This window comes from Macaca fascicularis, chromosome 11, assembly GCF_037993035.2.
Source record: "Macaca fascicularis isolate 582-1 chromosome 11, T2T-MFA8v1.1".
NCBI lineage: Eukaryota > Metazoa > Chordata > Mammalia > Primates > Cercopithecidae > Macaca > Macaca fascicularis.
The window spans coordinates 51943987-51964714 of NC_088385.1; the positions used below are offsets into that span (position 1 = coordinate 51943987).

A 20728-nucleotide genomic window follows, 5' to 3' on the forward strand; every position below is an offset into this window, starting at 1 on the left:
ACATGCCAATACCTCTTCTTCCTGCATAATAGGAGGGGAAGGGCTTTCCTTGGCAGCATTAGGTCATAGTCCTCCCCAGGAAGAAAGGTCTGTCTGAATCATTAACGGGTATAGACTATTTTTAGTTAAGGAAAACAGTTTTTCTTGTAAGAATTGCTATTTCCGTGCTCAGGGCAGCACATGCATCCTTTCTGGCTGCTTCCACCCATTGGCGAGGGGCCAGCTCTCTAATGGAATGTGAGCAGTCTGACTGCTAGTCAAGATTTATGGTGGAGACCAGGATGCCTAGCCGCTCATTGGATTTGCAGGCCCTCCAAGCTAACAGCGGCAGCCCTGAGATTAAGTGCAATGCAGAGGCTCTGGTGCTGTTCCCAGACCCTCCCTTCTTCTCTGAGGCCAACTTCATAGCCACAGGTATCATCTGGCATTATTTTATAAGCTGTGCCATAGTGCAGATGTTCTTTTCTGAAGAATTACTTTCACTTCTGACTCATTTCAGGAAATGAGACAGTCTATCAGAGGTATTCTTCATTTCCAGACCCCCAGAGAGTTCATTTTCACCTGGGATTTCCAACCGCATGCGGGCAGTGCTTTATTTACCCAGATGTGAGAAATAACAGTAATGAATAGTCTTCTTCTAAAGCAACCCTTACTTCCCTGCAGAATCCAGTGTGAAGGCCTAAAGGTAGCTTATGCCCTTATTAGTGTAAATATTTCTGAGGCTTTGGTTTTGTGATGCTTGTGGACATGCTGTGTGTATGGGCTTTGGTGCAGGAAAAACATAATTTAGCAACAGATTTAAAAGGTAGTCTGGAGTGTTTCTAATTACTGTTTGTTTAGTTCACCATTGCCTAATAAGTGGATTTAAGTAACCTCGTGGGTAGGGAATGTAATGTTCATATTACAGTCAACCATGCAAATCAAATTCTAACTAAGTATTGCGGAGAACACACCATGGAGCCATTTTATAGAAGTATTCCATTGAATCTTAAATTTAGAACTGAGAGCATTTTGGATTGGGCATTTCCCACCTGTCATGCATAAACATGAATGATGCACACATCCACGTGTGGTACAGTCTCGTTTAAGATCCTTCGGTGGCCTTTGGCTTTTAGTTTTCTTTTTAATTCGATGTAGTTTTCTTTTTAATTTTCCCATCCTTCATTGACCATAATAGGGAACTGAAGTATTAGGAGGGCCTAGAACAATGGTTGTCAACCTTGGTTGTAGCTTGGCATCAGTCTGGGAACTTTAAAATTACGGATGCCTGAGGCCACCTCCAAAGATCTGGTTTAATTATCTGGAATGCAGCCTCCAGTGGGATTTCTAAAAGCTCCCAGAAGATGTTATTGTGCCCCAGGGGTTGTGAACCACAGACCTAAGATGTCAGGGCCTTGAGAGCTCATCTCATCCAGTGGTTCTCAGCCCTGGCTGCAGATTAGCATCATCTGGAGAGCTCGTGAAAGAAACACTGATGCCCCACCACCTGAAACGACCTTTCAGAGGAAGGGGCCATTCTTTTTAGAAGGCGCTCAGGTGATTTTCATGCACAGCAAGAGTTAAGGTTAACTGACATCCTGGACAACCCGTATTATAGATAAGGAAAATGAGAGCAAAAAAGGTCAAATGGCTTACACAAGGTCAGGTCCTTGTTGTTACAGAGGCAGGTCTGATGTCGCCTTCTGCTCTGTCTGCAGCCTAACACCAACCCTTATATTGGCCTATTGTATTTATTGATGCCTCCTCATCCTTCAGGTGATGTTCCTGCCTCCAGGAGGCCTTTTCTGACTCCTCACACTCACCTCCCATCCAGCCTGGGTAAGATCCCCTTCCTTCGTATTTGAACAGCATCCTTCCTTCCCTTTCCCCTCCGACTGTCAGTTCCGGGAGAACAGGCCTGTGTCTTTTTTGTTATTTCTGTTAACAGTAGTGGGGTTTCAGATATTATTTGTTGAAGTTCTGTAACTTTTTATTCCTCAGTCCACATGGATTGCTGAAAATAATCCATTCCTGTATGCATGCTTCAGAAAACAACTTCAGAAAGCAAAAGTTATTTCTTTTTTTTTTGGTTGAGGCAGTCTCACTCCATCACCCATGCTGGAGTGCAGTGGTGCAATCTCAGCTCACTGCAACCTCCGCCTCCCAAGTAGCTGGAATTACAGGTGCATGCTACCATAACCTGCTAATTTTTATATTTTTAGTAGAGATGGGGTTTCACTATGTTGGCCAGGCTGGTCTCAAACTCTTGACCTCAAGTGATCCACCCGCTTCAGCCTCCCAAAGTGTGGGGATTACAGGTGTGAGCCACCATGCCCGGCTGCAAAAGTTATTTCTTACCTGTCTGTGGCTCACCGTACTGTGGGCCAGGATCTTATAAGGAAGAAGGACTTCTTACGCTGCCTTCCAGGAGAAAGAGTTTTAGCAAAAAAAGTTTGGCAAGGATATTTTGATGACAAAATAATGAAAACAAGATTTCAGTGATCTTACATGTTACTCAGGGTATGTACAACATCCAGGGGCCTTCGAATAATATACAAGTGTGTATAGCATAACAAAAGGGAGTATGTGGCATTACCTAACAACAAAAAGTTTCTGAAGTAAATGATGCTATTTTATAAAAATACATTTTAAGGACTGAATTATTATTTGGTGCAAAAGTAAATGATGCTATTTTATAAATATACATTTTAAGGTTGGATTATTTGGTGCAAAAGTAAAAGTAATTGTCATTACTTTTAATAGCAAAAAGTGCAATTTTGCACCAATCTGTAATATTTTAAAGCAGCCACATTCTGTTAGTATAGCTGAATTAAATCCTTTGGCTTCTTTGGATTAATATGTTTTGTCTTTTCAAATGATTTTTTAAAACTCTATCTTCTGTCATTGCAGTTTACTTAGGATCATCCTTGGCGAGTGTTCTGTTTTTACTGGAAAAATATTTTCAGATTTATACTGTTTACATTTACCCTTATAGCTGTTCCAGAGACTTTTCTCTAAAAGCAAGCTCACAGCTAGTATCTGCTTAGCCTACAAGTGGCCAGGAATTCACTGTTGAAATGCTGGAAAGTAATAATTTTCTTGGGTGGAAAATACAGTTAAAATTTTTTGGAACTAAAACTGCAACTGGGCCACATTGTAGAGTAGACCCCAAGATGTTAAGATGGTGCAAACAGGACAGAATAATAATTGAAATATGAAGAACCTCTTTGAAATCTTAAGTCGTCATACTTTCATGCATTCTTTTTAAGAGCCTTCATATTGGAGAGCAAGTGGTAATGTGGCAGTGTGGAAGTCAAGTCACCATATATCATGGAAAAGCTTCCTAAAACAAATATTCCTGAAATTTTCAAGAGAAAGCAAAGCAATTTAGTTGGAGGTAAATATAAAACATTTTTATATTAAATAACTTTTTTTGTTTAAAGATGCAAATTTTTTGTGACAGTAAAACATGAAGATTTGAAGAACCACCTTTTTGGGTTTTTTTCTTTTCTTTTTTTTTTTTTTTGCTGCTATGTAGGTGAAAAGTTTAACAAAAACTATTAATGAGTAACCAACTTCTATTACACTAACTTCAGAGGCTCAGCAGTGCATTCTGGAAGAGAAGGGGCAGGAGAGAAAAAAGGGTTTTTTAAATATGTAAGACTCCATTTTCAGTGTTTCATCTATGTCCTGTCACAGACTTTTATAACTACCCTGCAAATTAGGATTTTTTCTCACCAGATTTTTACATTTACCCATTCACTAGAGAGAGGAGCCAAAATTTAAATCCAAGTGTGTCTGATGTCCTTGTGTTTTTCCACTGAATGTGGCCTCTCATGTCATAAAAGTAGAGAATTCTCCAGAAGAAACATTATTAACTATGAACGTTTACCATGCTGGTGGAAGAGGACTGGCCTTAGCTTCCCTTAGAGTTCTTAATAAACACCAATAAGTCGATGAGAAAAAGTGTTGGCAATGGTATGGAAAAAAGGGAATCATTGTAAACCGTTGGGAATATAAATTGCACAGCCATTATGGAAAACAGTATGACAATTCTAAAAACAAAAAATAAAAAATAGAACTACCACATAATCCTGCAGTCCCACTTCTGAGTATATACCCAAAGGGAATGATCTTAGTATCTTGAAGAGACATTCCCACTTCTGTGTTCATTGCAGCATTATTCACAATAGCCAAGATATGGAAACAGCCTAAGTATCCATTGATGGATGAATGGATAAAGAAATTTTGGTGCATATATACAGCAGAATGTTATTCAGCCATAAAAAAGAAGGAAATCCTGCCATTTGTGACAACATGGATGAACCTGGGGGACGTTATGCTAAGTGAAATAAGCCAGACACAGAAAGAAAAATACTGTTTGATCTCACTTACATGTGAAATCTAAAAAGGTCATAAAAGCAGAGAGTAGAACAGTGATTGGCTGGGCGCCGTGGCTCACGCCTGTAATCCCAGCACTTTGGGAGGCTGAGGCGGGCAGATCACTAGGTCAGGAGATCGAGACCATCCTGGCTAACACGGTGAAACCCTGTCTCTACTAAAAATAAAAAAAAATTACCTGGGTGTGGTGGCGGGCACCTGTAGTCCCAGCTACTTGGGAGGCTGAAGCAGGAGAATGGTGTGAACCCGGAAGGCAGAGCTTGCAGTGAGCCAAGATCGCACCACTGCACTCCAACCTGAGTGACAGAGCAAGACTCCGTCTCAAAAAAAAAAAAAAAAAAAGAACAGTGATTGCCGGGGAGTTGTGGGAAATGGGAGATGTTGGTCAAAGGGTAGAGAGTTTAAGTTAAAGATGACTAAGTGCCACTGCACTCCAGTCTGGGCGACACAGGGAGACTCTGTCTCAACAAAAAAAAAAAAAAAAAAAAAAGATGACTAAGTTCTGGGGATCTAATGTACAGTATAAATGGTGATGCGGTGTGTTAATTTGATTGTGGTAATTGTTACACAGTGTATATCAAATCACATTGTACACCTTGAATATATTCAATCTTTGTCAATTAAATATTTTAAAATGGAAGAAAGGATGGCCAATTTTGATCAGAAGTCATAGTGTCAGATAGAATTTTGTGATCTGACTCCCAGAAACTACACATTTGATTTGGGGAAGGCAGCCAAGCAAAATAGTTGACAATTTGCTCTTTTCCTTTGATTCCTAGGTTTGAGAATCTTGGCTTTCCTACCTACTAGCTGTGTGATTTTGGGCAAGTCACTTAACCTCTTCGTGCCTTAGTTTCCTCATCGGTAGAATGGGAGTTATAATAACTTTATTGCTGTTGATTTTCCTCTTACATGCTGTGAGTCAGAAAAATGTAGGAATTTATAGAATGGTTCTATTCTGCCCCAACAAATTGGGTTCTTTGCTGTGAGCATTGGTCTGCTTCCTATTTATGCCTCCCCATTAGAGCCATTTCTATTTCACAGGCACAGGGATCTCTTCTGTTGCTTCCTGGGAGAATCCTGAAAGAGGCTTGCCATGGGGTGAGGCTTCCTTGGAAACAGAGGCACAGTGTTCTAAATGAACTGAGGGTGACTAAGTGGTCTGAATACACTTATGGGTAAGGAATGTTATCACAGAGCATTGTTCATTCATCATGAGTCACAGAGTCTCCCAGAATTTCTCTTGGAGCTCATGCTTATCTCAGCAGCATGGGGCACAGTTGACCATCCCTGCTTCCTGAAATTCTTTTTTTATTTGGTTTCGTGATGCTACTTTATCTTGATTCTGCTCACTGCTCACTTGTTCTTTCCCAGTCTCTCCTGCTGGATCCTTCTCTTCTTGCCCCTAAACTTTGGAGCACCCAGGGCTTAGTGCTCTGACCCTCTTTCTGGTCTCCACTCCATAGGTGATCTCATTCATTTGCAAGGTCCTGAATGACATCTGTATGTGGATGACTTCCACATACTTATGTATACTCCCTACCTCTCCCTTGCTTTACAGCTGTCTGCTTTACTTCTTCACTTAGTTGTTTAGTAGATGAGTTGAACTTAACATTTCCAAAACCAAATTCTTGATTTGTTTCATGAGCCTATACTTCCTCCATTGTTGTAACCTCTGCAGTGATACCACCTAGTCACTCAGGCCCCAAAGCTGAAGTCAGCCTTGATTCCTCTCTTTCTGTGACACCTCATATTCTCAAATTCAAGCACCTATAATCCCCTGCTCCCACACCTAAATCTGAGCCCAGGCCACTACTAAGTTTCGCAAGGCCTCCTGTAGTCGCTTCCTGCCACCATTCATGCACCTCTTGGTCTGAGTTCACAGAACAGTCACAATGATCCTTCTCTTTTACACTTTTGTACTGTCTGTAGTGGCTTCTCTACAAACAGTATAAAATCCAAACTCTTGACCATGTACTGTAAAGTCTCTACTACCTCTCCATCCTCTTCTCTTCCTGCTCTGCCTGTCTCTTACGGTGCTCTAGCCACACCTGTCCCTTGACATGTCACCCCTTGCCTGGCCACTGTTCTCATCGTCCTCTCCACCCTCTCTCACCTCCTAACTCCTTTCTCATCTAGGGTGCCTGCTGCTGTACTTCATTCAGTTCTCACTTGAATGTCACCTACTCAGAGCTGTCACCCCTGACTTATCTATCTAAAATGTCACTGTTACTCTGTATCCTCTTAACCTGCTTTGTCTTCAAAACATTTATCTCCACCTGAAATTAGTATATTTGTTTGTTGTCTCTATCCCAATAGATTGTAAGCTCTGTAAGGACACTGATCTGGTGCTTGTTAAGTTGTACAACTGAAGGAGTTAGTAAATTAATACTCTGGAATCCCTGTGTTAAAAATACTAAAGAACCAAACACCTTTCTCTAGACCTTTAGATCCCTCTCCATCTCTTAGCCTGTTTTTCTGTCTCCTTTTATTTTTATTTTTTTTTTAAATTTTTTTTTTTCTTTCTTTTTTTTTTTTTTTTTTTTGTGGAGACAGAGTCTTGCTGTGTCACCCAGGCTGGGGTACAGTGGCGCCATCTCGGCTCACTGCAGCTTCTGACTCCTGAGTTCAAGCAGTTCCCTGCCTAGGCCTCCCAGTAGCTGGGATTACAGGCGCCCACCCCCATGACTGGCTACTTTTTGTGTTTTTAGTAGAGATGGAGTTTCACCACATTGGCCAGGCTGGTCTTGAACTCCTGACCTTGTGATCCACCCGCCTCGGCCTCCCAAAGTACTGGGATTACAGGCATGAGCCACCATTCCCAGCCTCTGTCTCCTTTTAAAGCGAAACTTCTGAAATGTTGCCTACATGTACTACAGCCTCTTCATTACTCATTTATTTTTCAATCTGTTACAGTGTGGTGTCTTTTCCCATCACTCTTCTGAAATTGATTTTGGCAGAGTCATTCAAGATCTGTGTGTTGCTGCTTCCAATAGATACATTTCTATCTTACTGGATCTCTGAGTGGCTTTAAGCAGTTTTCTATTGCCTTCTTGAAATTACCTTCTAACTTGGCCTTCCCCTTTCGCTACTGGCCATTTCTTGATCCTTTACTGGCATTTCTTTCATTACTTGGCCACCTGGGAATGTTGAGAATTCTTCATGTTGTGGTTTAAGCAATACCTCTTCTGTCTACATGCTCATCTATTCCAGGGGCTTTAAATACCGTTAATTTGTTGACTCTCCAAGGTATATATCTCCAACACTGAGCTCTTCTGAGTTCTAGACACCGTACCCTCCTCCCTCCTTGACAGCACTCCTGGATGGAGTCTCGTGTTCAGGGAGGAACTCTTGATTTGCTTCCATGTCCCATCTACCCCATCCTGCCTCTCCACTCTGTGTCTTCACCATCTCAGTAAATGGTACCACCATCCTTCAATTTACAAAGTCAGAAACCTGCATATCATCCTTGGTTTCTCTTCTATTGTTCTTCCTCTCCTGCCAGTACTTCTGCCTTCAAAACGATTTTGAATATCTTCTCTGTCTCTACTACTGTCGTCTTAGGCCAACTTCATCACCTGGACTTCAACATTAGTCTAATGACTGGGTCTGTTGTTTCCACTCCTGCCACAGAAGTATGCTCTGTGATGCTGTGGTGCCGTCCCATTGTTTACCTGTCAGTGCATGGTATGATGGCTCCTGCCTCCTGGTCAGCCTCACTTGTTCCCCAGCCTCTCCTGTCTTCACCGCCCTGCAGTCACACTGATCTTTGATCATATCTTGGCGCACACCAGGATACTTTCTGCTTCAGAACCATTGTCTTGCTTTTTCTTTTTCCTTGCATGCTCTTTTTTTAGCCCTGCATAGCCAACTCCTTCTCATACTTCGGGTCTCAAATATCACCCCTCAGGGAGGCTCCTCTGACCCACCCTACCCGAAATACTTCCATCTCTTAATCTCTGCTATATCAACTTGTTTATTTCCTTCATATCTCCAAGCAGAGTCAGTTATTTTAAAAGTACTTATATTTAGTTTTCATTGTGGAATATAAGCTTCCTAAAAAGGGACATTTTCTGTTTTTTTGTTTTGTTTTGATTTTTTGTTTTGTTTTTTGTTTTTTGTTTTTTTTTTAATCTGCATCTAGCACGTGCCTGGCATACAGTAGGTGCCAGAACAGTGATTCTTATGTTTATATGTGTTCATGCCATGAGCTCCCCGCCTTTTTTAAGGGCAAAAAAAAAAAAAAAGTTTTTATTTTTGTCAAAGTTTTGCATAGTTAGAATGTTTACATAACTTGAAAATTAAATAATGTTGCAGGTTTTGTTATGAAAACCAGCTGCATCTCCTTTTGTGTTCTCTGTTCCCCAGAGGCCAGGACTTTTAACTGTAGCTGATTCTTTTAGTAATTACCTCTATATCTCTAGTTAACATACTTAAATTATAATTTATCTGTTTTTCAGTTTTAGGCATTATATATTGGTGCAGAAGTATTTAGCTCTTTTTCACCTACTGCACCCCCTTCCCTTCTGTTACAAACTTTCCCAACCCCATTCCCTCAATTGTATTGTGTTCTAATTTTGGTAAGATCAATATGCAGTGTTTATTATAACTATGTAATACTTTTTCACAGATGAGCTATATAATATAGTTTGATTACTTTTCCTCTGGAGACTATACAGCAGATACTGATTTTATTAGTTTTTCATATAGTTATGAATAATTCAACCTCACACTTTTACCCAATTGTAAATCTCCTCTCAATGTAATCAGTCATGCATGGAATCCTGTCAAATTCATCCTTTGGGGCAGATTCCTCCCACAGCCTTCTGATCTCCTCCACCCTGCCCAGGTTGGTCTTTAGACCTTGGCCAAGCAAGGAATTCCTTTTCACCACCATTCTGAGGATTCCTTTTGCCTCTCTTGTATTGGAGCCCTACATTTGTGTCTTATTTTTGTTGGTTTACTCTTTTATTTTGGTGGAGCACATTTTCCAGTGTCTTACGTAGAAAGGGTTAAAGGCAGGTAATTTTTTTTGAAACTTGCAGGTCTGACAATGCTTGTATTTTTCTCTGGCTTTCAGTTGATAGCTTGACTAAGTATATAATTCAAAGGTGGAAATTATCTGCTCTCAGAATTTTGAAGCCTTCTACTTTCAATAGTTGTTCTTGAAAAGTTCCTGCTATTCTGACTTATGATTCTTTGTATGAAAAACTTTTCCACTCTGAAATTTTGTGGACTTTTTTCTTTGAACTCAGTAGTTAGAAATTCCATAATGATTAGTATAGTGGAAACTCAGTAGACCCTTTCACTATGGCAAGCCCCACCCAATTCATTGTTTTAAAATAAAAAAAAAAATTATTATATGTATTTTTTAGAGATAGGGTCTCGCTCTGTTGCCCAGGTTGGAGTAGGCGGCACAATCATAGCTCGTTCCATCCTCAAACTCCTGGCTCAAGCTATCCTTCCCACTCAAACCACCCTCCACCTTGTAGCTAAGACTATATGCATGCACCACACCTGGCTAATTTTTAAATTTTTTTGTAGAGAGAGGGTCTCTTTGTTGCCCAGGCCGGTCTGGAACTCTAGGCCTTAAGTGATCCTCCCCACTTAGCCCCCAGAATGCTGGAATTACAGGTGTGAGCCACCGTGCCCAGCCCCCAACTCCACTTATTTAGGGAAAAAAGTGTCCTTCAGTTTGTTTTCAGTTGTGGGAGAAAGGTGTTCTTTAATTCCTAATCCTTTTCAATTTGGGGAAATTTGTTTGACAGTTATGTGCCTTCCATTTTCTCTAATCCATGAATACATCTGTTATTTGGATATTGACTACCCTGAATTGGTTCTCCAATTTTCCATGTTTCCTATTTTCACCTCTTTTTGCTTAACTTTATTGAACATTTCCTGAATTTTATCTTTCAAGCCTTCTGTTGAGTTTTCAATTTCTGCCATCATTTTAATTTCCAAAAGCTGTTTTTTTACTCTTTGACTATTTTTCTCTTTCTCCCTCTCTCTCGCTGGTAACATCTTGTCCTTATTTCATGTATGCACTTTTCTCAGATCTCTGATGATGCAGGAGGTTTTTGTTGTTTGTTTTAAGCTTCTTTTTCATGTGATTTTTCCCTCTTCACCAAGTTGCTTTGCTGTTTCTCTGTTAGATGCCCTCTTAGTGTCTGGAAAGTCTTGTCCCTTCTGATTTTTGAGTAGCTATCTAGAAAGATAGCTGGAAGTTCTGTAGTAGTGGATGGCATTTGGCAATTATGCACTTCACTTTAGGGTGACATGTCTGGCTGTTTAGGAAACTCCGTTAGTAATTTTAGGCCATCCCTCTACCCGCCCACCCACCCCCAAGTTAATCAGACCAAGAGAAAATATATAACCAGTCAGAAAGCTAAGTAGAAGTCTGGAAGTCTCAACATTCAGCAGTAATCGTTTGTGTAATCCGTCTTTTCAGTATGGGATCCCCATCCTTAACCGTGCCTGGTATCCTCCTGTCTGAAGAGCCTCTGTTCACTCTTTCCAGAGAATACATTTCAGGTCTTTTCCTGGGTAGGATGGGGTTGGGAGGCAACCACTTGTCTTCAAGCCATGAGGAAGGGAATCTTGATAAACGGACTTTTGACCATTCTCCTGCCCTACCTTCAGCCCTTAAGAAACAGACTTTTAATAAACAGACTTTTATAAACAGACTTTTAATAAACTCCTTAATAAACAGACTTTTGACCATTTTCCTGCCCTACCTTCAGTCCCACTTTCAGAGGAGCCTGTGCTGCCAGCCTCTTGAGGGCTGATAATTTAAATGAAATTGCTTTGAGGCTTTCCTATTTTAGTACTGAGCTTTCTCCAGTTGGCTAAGTCAGTTGCCGCTTGCCTAACACAATGTCTCCCAAAACTGTGTTACTGTCTCTCCTCCTCTTTTTTCTTTGTCTTTATTGGTTTATGTTCTGGTAGTACTTGAGGAGGGGACAGAGCTAAATGCATATATTCAATCTTCCATCTTTAAATAAAGTTTCACCGACATGAGTTTTTAATTGCTTACAAGGCATTTGATCACAGTTGTGAAACAAATATCCGTGTGATCTGTGAGTCCCCATTTCACCGTAATTCATTTGTTACATTGTGGGGCGAGTACGTGGAAAGCCCCTGGATCAGTGGTTAGGACACTTGGGTTCCATTCCCAGATTTGCTGCAGACTCGTTAATCCTGGGCATCCTGCCTTGTCATTATTTCCGTTCTATAAGACTAGGGAATTGAAAAATGATTTTAAGATCTCTTTTTACCCATAGATTTATTTCCAAGGGGCTGAGATAATTGCGTGTAACTGCACACCAGAATAGGAAACAGAGTTGTGGCAGCCAATTGAAGAAATGTGAAGTTAAGTTTCTCCTTGTATTTTTTTAGTCAGTCTCAGTAATTCTGACATTTTCAAAGTCAAGTAAAATTGCAACCCACATTTCCTGAACAAGAGCTGTTAAAAGGTTAAAAATTGTGAATTTTTTTCCTCTGGGCTATTTTCAGCTGATAAGAGTTCAGCTCCAAAGCACACTTGGATTCATGTTCTCAATAGCCAGATAAAATGTTAGTTTTGAACAGAAGAACAGGAAAGATTAATAGAGAAAGAGGTCTATTTTTTCCCCTTTTGCCCTCTGGCAGGGAATGGCCATCCTGGGAGCACCCTTCAGGAAATGTTTCCTTTCCATCAAAGCCATGTTTGAAGAGATAATACGCCCATCTCTGTATATTTTTTTCTCTTTTCTAAGTTGCTGCTTCTCAGCTGGATGGAAAGACAAAGTAGACATGGCTTGTCACCATGACTTTGAGTGATGAGTGTGATCGCTAACCCAGTGTGCTCAGCTGTGGTCAGTACAATGACTGAGGAGAAAATGTGGTTGTGAGGTCAGTGACCCTGTGGCCTACAGACCAAAGGGCAGTGCTTCACAAATTGCCGCATACATGGGACCCAACCCCTCACCAATTCCAGCACCGAATCTCCATCAGTCAAGGTGTAGGAATCATTTTGCATAGTTCCCCCAGTTATTGTTATACATTTGATTCTTGCACTGATTCTGGGAAACCATTGCCTTAGGGACAGAAAGCCAAAAAGAAAATTGGAGTCTTGAATATTTACAGAGCTCAGAAGAAAAACCCAGCAGAATGGAAACTGAGCCTGGCACACCGAGTCAGCGGATGCTGTCCTATCAATCGTAGAAACTGTTTCAGGCTCTCACTGCCTTCCTCTACTCCACACCCTCTTGGCCTCTCAGTAGATAATTTTCTTTTTTTTTTTTTTTTTTTTGAGACGGAGTCTCGCTCTATCGCCCAGGCTGGAGTGCAGTGGCGCGATCTCAGCTCACTGCAAGCTCCGCCTCCCGGGTTCACGCCATTCTCCTGCCTCAGCCTCCCGAGTAGCTGGGACTACAGGCGCCCACAACCGCGCCCGGCTAATTTTTTGTATTTTTAGTAGAGACGGGGTTTCACCGTGGTCTCGATCTCCTGACCTTGTGATCCGCCCGCCTCGGCCTCCCAAAGTGCTGGGATTACAGGCGTGAGCCACCGCGCCCGGCGTGATCATTTTCTTAAATCAGAAAGGAAAGGAAACCTGCAGGGGCTACTGCCTCAACGTCTTTTATCTCCCTCCCTCCAAAAGTACATATACATTGTGTGCGTGTAAGTTGTATTATATATGTGTTTTATATATATAATATAACAAATATATGTATTATATTTTATATGTAATGCATATATAAACGCATGTTTACATTCATCTTTGCTTCTCCCATCTGTCATCTTTCTGATAAATGTTAATGCCTTCACCTATGCCTCTCTCCATCAGTGATCCTCCTGTGTTTTTCTTTCACTCTTTTCCATTAACATGTGTGTATGTGTATGTGTGAGTGAATAGGTAATATGAATACAAGTTTAATCTTATAAAACAAGGCCCAAAAGATGAACAAAAATATACCTTCCTCAACCCTACCGTATTTATTCATTCAGTAAATATGTATTAGGGTCAACTGTGTGCAAAGAGTCTGGCTAACTACTGAGGTTCTACAGCAGACTAAATAGGTACAGCTCCTGTTCTCATGATGCTTGTAGTCTCTTTTTAACCAGGCTTCTTTAAAAATCATTGGTCTTATCTTATTTTTTCCCATATTATTCCATTTTTGTGTTGCTATAAAGGAATACCTCTGACTGGGTAATTTATAAAGAAAATAAGGTTATTTTGGCTGACAGTTCTGCAGGCTATACAGGAAGTGCACTGTTGGCATCAGCTTCTAGGAGGGCCTCAGGGATCTTACAATCATGGCGGAAGGGGAAGCAGCGTGTCACATAGCAAAAGGGAGGAGCAAGAGAGGAGAATACCACACTCTTTTAAAACAGCCAGATCTCATGTGAACTGAGCAAGAGCTCATAAGCATGGGGATGGTGCTAAGCCATTCATGAGAGATCTACCCCCATGATCCATTACCTCCCACTAGATGCTGCATCCAACCTTCAGGATTACATTTCGACATGAGATTTGAAGGAGACAAACAGCCAAACCATATCATTCCCCATTACAGAAATAACATCTGTTTGTTATCTTAAATTTGAAAGTGGTTTCCTAATGGGAAGCTATTAAAGTATTTAAAGCATTAAAGTACTGGGTCAGAATTTTATTTTCAAAGGTTACTTTGGCTGCTGAAAAGGTAACTGATTAAAAGGGGATGAAAGTTGCTGGCAGGTGGGCGGTCAGGAGGTTGGTGCAACAGTCTCAATAACAGATGAGAGGAGCTTGGCAGGATGAGATGAAGAGAGGAAGACAGTCAAGAACTCTTCAGCACCATAGGAGAGTGAATGTTTGGCTATGGGGGATGCAGAAGGGAGGCTAGTCAAGGATGAAGGGAGGCTAGTCAAGGATGGCTTGACCATCCAAATAAGAGGGAGTGCCATTTATGCAGACAGGAAATACTGAAGAACAGCTTTGATTGTGTTTGTGGTTGAGGGGAAAGCATAAGTCCTGTGTGAATACAGAGTCTAAGATGCCTGGGACATTTCCAAGAGAAGATGTTGCATAGGCAGTTGGATACATGCATCTGTGGCTCAGAAGAGATGGCTGAAATAGAGCAATGCATTTGGAACCTTTAGTCTGCATGTGTTAACAGTTGCCAGCAGACAAATTAAAGAGGAGCAGGGCTTGGATGGAACCCTGCATAGTTTCAGAAGTCAGGGCACAGTCAGGGAGGAGGCACCAATGGAGGAAATCAGAGAAATGGAAGACCCTCTAAGAGAATGAAACCAAGAGGAGAGAGTCTTTGAAAAGAAGTCATGGACAGCCATGTCAAAGCTCATTGAGATGTCAAGTAAGGCAAAAATGTAAAGCAGGCATTAGGTTTAACAGCAGCATGCAAGTCACTATGGACCTTAGAGCCGGCTGGTGACTGATGGAGGCTGAGTCCATAGTAGAGGAGTGCCAGCGTACTTTGACTCTTACCAGTAGTAGTAAGGACTATGTTATAATGCAATAGGTGCAGTGGAAAGGCTGATTAAGGTTGTTTTAACTTTTTTGATAACCTTTTATCTTTATTGTTTTATTCTGATTACAAAGCAATATATTTTACGATGAGTCGTTGTAAATGTTCTAAACATTAAAAAGTACAACTGAGAATCATCTCCATATTTGCATTCTCTCATATATAGCCACTGTTAATAGTTTGAGGTGTATCCTTCAAGATTTTTCTGTACATGTGCTATCACTCGCTCTCTCATACACACTTACATTACAAAAATTGGCTTTATTGCTATGTAGTCTGCCAAAGTTTGTGTTTTTGTTCTGTACATTATAGACATGTTACTCCCTAAAGTAAACACATACTATTCTATTGTGCTGTAGTGTTGTCTGGATATTTTAGTTTTACTTAGAAATTTTGGTGTCTCTCATAATGTTACACTCAACATCTTAATGTGCTTATGCATATTTATATCTTTCCAAATGTGTACGGGAATTAAGTAGAATTTGCAAGGTCAAATTGTAGGCACATGTAACATTTTGACAGTGCTACATTTCCTAAGGAGGGGCTTTTTACTTTTTTAAGATGGAGTAAATCTGAACATGAAAAATGTTGACAAAGGTGAAAATGAAACGTAAGTTGAAGTCACAGTAAAAAGTGCTGTGTAATCTATAGCAAGAAGTCTTGTGGGAATGGGAGCCATGGCTTAGGAGGAGGCTTTGGGCTATGATCAGAGGGGATACGCCACCTCTCCCATGAAGAGGAGTGGGTAGATAGGACAGAGTGGGGAAAGGCAAGGTCCTCAGTTACTGCTATATTTCCAGAGCTTGCCCATTGCTAACTTGTTTAGCAAGAGTGCCACAAACATGTATTGGTTGAAGGAATAAATATAATTTGGTTGATTCAGTTATATAATGTTTCCATGTAATAGCATCTATTTTTTCTACTCTGTCTATATAATGGGAGCTAAGATTTCCTACTGAAACTACTGAAGGAAGAGTTAGATTTAAAAGGCCCTTCTTACTTAGTGAACCCAGCTGGTAAAGTCAGACAGGACTTACAGTCTAAGCGTTTCTCATCTTCCTTTCCAATCAGCCTGCAGGGCCTGTTGATTCTAATACCTTAATGTCACTGGAATCCATCTATTTCTGTTTGTCCCCACTCCCACCATCACTGTTATTCCAGGCTGGGTTTTCCTATCACAACAACCTTTTAGATTGTCTCTTACTTCCTCTTATGCATCTGTCAGGACGTGGTTTAGGGGTGTCAAGGCCGAAGGAAAACTTCCCCTTGGCTTTCTGAAGGTTTGCTGAAAATTACTGACAAGAGGCAGATTAATAGAAAAGGCATACACATTTATTTGATCATGGTTTTAGATGATATGGAAAGCTTCAGAATGAAGACCCGAAGATACAGGGGAAATTGTCCATTTTTATGCTTAGATTCAACAAAGTATAGACAGCCATGTAGAAACACAATTGGATAAAAGGGTCTAATCTAATGTGAATAGGCAGAGTGAGGAAACCCAGCAGGGCCTCAAGATGCTGCTTGACCTCTCTGAGCAGCATTCCTTCCTTCTGGGTAAGACTTTCTGGAATGTGGATTTTATGACCTACAGTCAAACAATGGAGAACAGATAAGTACTTTGTGGCCAGATTCTTCTGGCCAGAATTTCTTTTTTTTTTTTTTTTTGAGACAGAGTCTCGCTCTGTCGCCCAGGCTGGAGTGCAGTGGCCGTATCTCAGCTCACTGCAAGCTCCGCCTCCCGGGTTCACGCCATTCTCCTGCCTCAGCCTCCCGAGTAGCTGGGACTACAGGCACCCGCCACCTTGCCCAGCTAGTTTTTTGTATTTTTTTTTTAGTAGAGACGGGGTTTCACCGTTTTAGCCAGGATGATCTCGATCTCCTGACCTCGTGATCCGCCCGTCTCGGCCTCCCAAAGTGCTGGGATTACAGGCTTGAGCCACCGCGCCCGGCCCAGAATTTCTTTATCTCTACCTTTCTTTATAATTTTGTAAAAAATCCCTCAAAAGGAATTCTGGCTTCTAGACCCACCTTCTAGTTTCTGTGGCCAGCCTCAGAGGAGAATGGAATTGAGAGACAGGCGGGCAGGAGAAGGTCAGAGAAAAACTTTTGCTTCTGAGGCTGCTGCTAAGGCCTTTATTTTAAAAGGGGTGTTGTTGCTGATGTCCAACAGCGGCTACCTCCTCCACCTCCCAGCCAGGCTGCTTTAGGAGTCTCTTCTTGGGCTTCCCCAGCCCTGTGCAGGCATCTGTTCTCCCCAGATGGTCACTGGTATGTTTTATTTACCTAAAGCCTTCACACATAAATACCTTAGTGACTGTTTTCATGTATCTAAGACCTACTGAATGTTTAGCTCATCCTGCATGCTAAGTAAATGATAGTTATTATGTGTGAATGTCTGATGCCTGTATAAATTTGGCACATGAAAGGACAAGGACAGAAGCAGGCCTCAGATGAAACCACAAAGGACCCGTAATTTAAGACATTTAATCCTGGAACAAGCCTCAGGATTATTACTCCCTAGGGAGGGGCAATCTGAGTTATATGTCCTTTCTATTATTTCTATAATTAACATGTTAAGTGCATATTTAAGAAATTTCAAGTAGTTTGAATCTCTAAGATGATTTATCTATATTCAGATAATCTGTTTATTTTGTAAGATCTCAACTAAAGAACTAAATTGTGATATTTTCTAGAGTAAAAATGCTTGAATTTCCTTAGCTACGCCTGGCCACCTGGAGAATATAATCACATGATTGAGGTCTGCATTGGGATTCTAGAAGAAATGGCCTTCACAGACCTATTAAATACAAAACTTCCCAGTTTGGAGGCAGTGTTCCTGCCTGCCATCCATCACCACACCCCACCCCATCTACTGGGGAGAGTAGTAGGAAGTAGTTACCAACTAGCAACTGAGTATAATTTCAAGTTACAGAATCAACTATCGAAGTATAATGAAAGAAGAGACATGAGGAGTTGATTATTTGTGGAGAAAGCAGCATAGATTCAAGCCCCTTATAAAAGTTGTATATTCAGAGTTGAGAAATACTGCAGTAAAAAGGCTACCAAGGCCAGGTGCGGTGGCTCACGCCTGTAATCCCAGCACTTTGGGAGGCTGAGGCAGGCGAATCACAAGGTCAGGAGATCACCAACATGGTGAAACCCCATCTCCACTAAAATACAAAAAATTTGCCAGGCATTGTATTACGCACCTGTAGTCTCAGCTACTTGGGAGGCTGAGGAGCTACTTGGGAGGCTGAGGCAGGGGAATTGCTTGAACCCAGGAGGCGTAGGTTGCAGTAAGCCAGGATCACGTCACTGCACTCCAGCCTGGCAACAGAGCAAGACTCAGTCTAAAAAAAAAAAAAAAAAAGCCATCACAGCTGCTACCCCTTCAGCAGTAAGAGAATGGCTGGGGGCCGATCTGGATGTCCTGCTTCTGAAAAGTTACCTGAGGCTACTGGGCTGTGGAAGGCTGAACAAGAATAAGGCTTCTACTGATAGGGTTGTTCTTGACTCCTTTCATCGTTTTACCTCTGAGCAGTGGCAGCACGGTGGGCAGTGGCTGGGTATGAATTTATTTATACTTTTTTTAAGAGAGATCTCATCGTGTTGCCTAGGCTGGACTTGAACTCCTGGGCTCAAGCAATCCTCCCGTCTCAGCCTCCTGAGTAGCTGGGACTATAGGTGCGTATCACCACACCCAACTTGAATATGAATTAAAATAATCTTAACCGTAAAGGCATTCAGTTATATTTGGTCTAAAATAATACCCTGAACTAATAAAACATCCATCCAGAAGGAATTTTTATTGTTTCAGTCCATTATTTAACCGATGACTTAAAAAATATCCATACATTCAAGATTTAAGTAGGGGGTATGATTTAGAAATATAACAGAATGCATAAAAATGGAATTTAGATAGAGCTAATGTGTTTGAGTTCTCCCCACTTTCAGTATTAGACCAAATTTACATACGGTTTTCCGTATCTTCAGTGTGACGTAATATTTAATAAGCTATCATCAGCAACTTTATTTCTTAACAGCTATCTTCCTAAAGCTGTATACCCCTCTTTTAAAAATGAAAAGAATGTCAGGCAGGCTTAAGCATGACATTTTTTTCCCCTCTCATTTGCAATACAAGTAGCTAATGTTTGTCAAATGTTTATTATGTGTAAGTAACCAGACTAAACACTTTATGTGTCACAACTCATTTTATCCTCAAGACAACCCTGAGGGAGAAATACGATTCCCATTTTCCAGGTGCAGACACTGAGGGGGATGGAAGGTTGAATGATCTGAGCTCCCGTGGTTAGGAAGTGGTAGGTCTGGGATTTGCATTCAGGTCTGTCTTACTGCAGCAGCCAGCCTTATATTAGTTATGCATTCATTTGGTCAGTCATTCAACAGATTAATGGTGGAGCACCTAACATGGCCCGGAACTATCCTAGGTGGTTGGGATTCAGCCGTGAACAAGGTGAGATCTCTACTCTTATGGAGCTTACATACCTAATATGTAATTACTAATGAAGTGCTAAAGGAAAGTACAGCAGGGCAAGGTAACAGAATGGTGGCTCTACTCTGGGGCTGCTTAAATTAGGATTTCAGGGACAACCTCTCTGAGATGGGGATATTGAACAGAGAGCTGAATAATGTGGGAGAGAACGCTACCTAAGACTGAGGGGGCAGTGTAATATAGCAGTTAAAAGCATAACCTGTGAGCTCCTGGGTTCAAATTTTGATTCCACTGTTCATTAGCTGTGTGATCTTATGCAAAATACCTGACTTCTCCATGCCTCTTCATCAGTGATATGAAGGTAACTTGTACTTTTCTTACCTTGCAGAATTGTTGTGAGAATGAAATGCGTTTGTATATGAAAAGGACTTAGCTGTAGAATAGACACTGGAATCTATTGCACACTCTTAAATGTGAGCTGTATTATCTATAGAAGCCCTGTGGGAATGGTGAAAAGTAGCTGGCTTCTGGGTAGGTTTTGAAAATTTGGCGGACAGGATTTACTGAGAAATTGGATGTGGGAGAATAAAGAAAAGGAGTCACGGATGACGTCAGTAATTTTGGTCTGGTTAATTTGGTGAATTTGGGGGCATTTACTGAGTGGGAAAGGCAAGGTATAGCAAACCTCTTTTGAGGGGAAGACACAGTGGAGGGTAGATATGTTAAAACTGGGATGCTTCTTGATATGTTTGTCTTTTGTTGTTCATTGTAGAACATTTGGAAAACATCAAGTATTAAGATAATAAAGATCACCTGACATCCCACTACTTATCCTTTTGCTTACATTTTTTCCCCCATACAAGTCTTAGATCATATAATACATAACAGTTTTTAAAATTATATACCCTTCAGTTTATTGGAAAATGGTTCATGGCAAGGGGGAGAGTTAAAGTATAGGTAAGATGATCAAAGCCCCAGTACCACAAGAGGCCCCTCCCCCTGTCAAATGGTCATTATGGACTGAAGCCTCACAAGAGCTCTCCGTAAGGACAGAGAGCATGTAGCAGATCTCATTCCTGCTCACCCATCTAAGAAAACACCTATCGCCTGGTACAGCCTAGCCTACAACAGCTAAAAGATTATTTTTTTAAAGCTACACTTTTTTGTGTGTGGTACTAAAATACACATAATCTAAAACTTACCATTTTAATTATTAAGTGTATAGTTCAGCTCTTAAAAGCATTAAGTACATTCACGTTTTTGTGCAACCATCACCAGAATCATTTTCATATTGCAAAAGGTTGTTACTGAAACTACCAATTAAACAATAACTCCCCATTTCCCCTTGTCCTGGCAGCCTCCATTCTGTTTTCTGTCTCTGTGA

General features: G+C 41.0%; 1 protein-coding gene across 6 annotated transcripts in view; it reads left to right on the top strand.

The window, feature by feature from the left end:
* The window catches only part of ANO6 (anoctamin 6), a 212607-nt gene that overhangs the window by 54408 nt on the left and 137471 nt on the right, over positions 1-20728 (top strand). For 2 of the 6 annotated variants that reach the window (XM_074006663.1, XM_074006666.1), the window contains exons 2-3: positions 1756-1818; positions 3249-3376. The exons of 3 other annotated variants lie outside the window; for them this stretch is intronic. In XM_074006663.1, the coding sequence (XP_073862764.1) occupies positions 3310-3376 (67 nt within the window). In that variant the 5' untranslated portion in view covers positions 1756-1818; positions 3249-3309. The remainder of the gene's footprint in view (positions 1-1755; positions 1819-3248; positions 3377-20728) is intronic. One more of the 6 variants, XM_005570632.4, reaches the window with a different exon arrangement.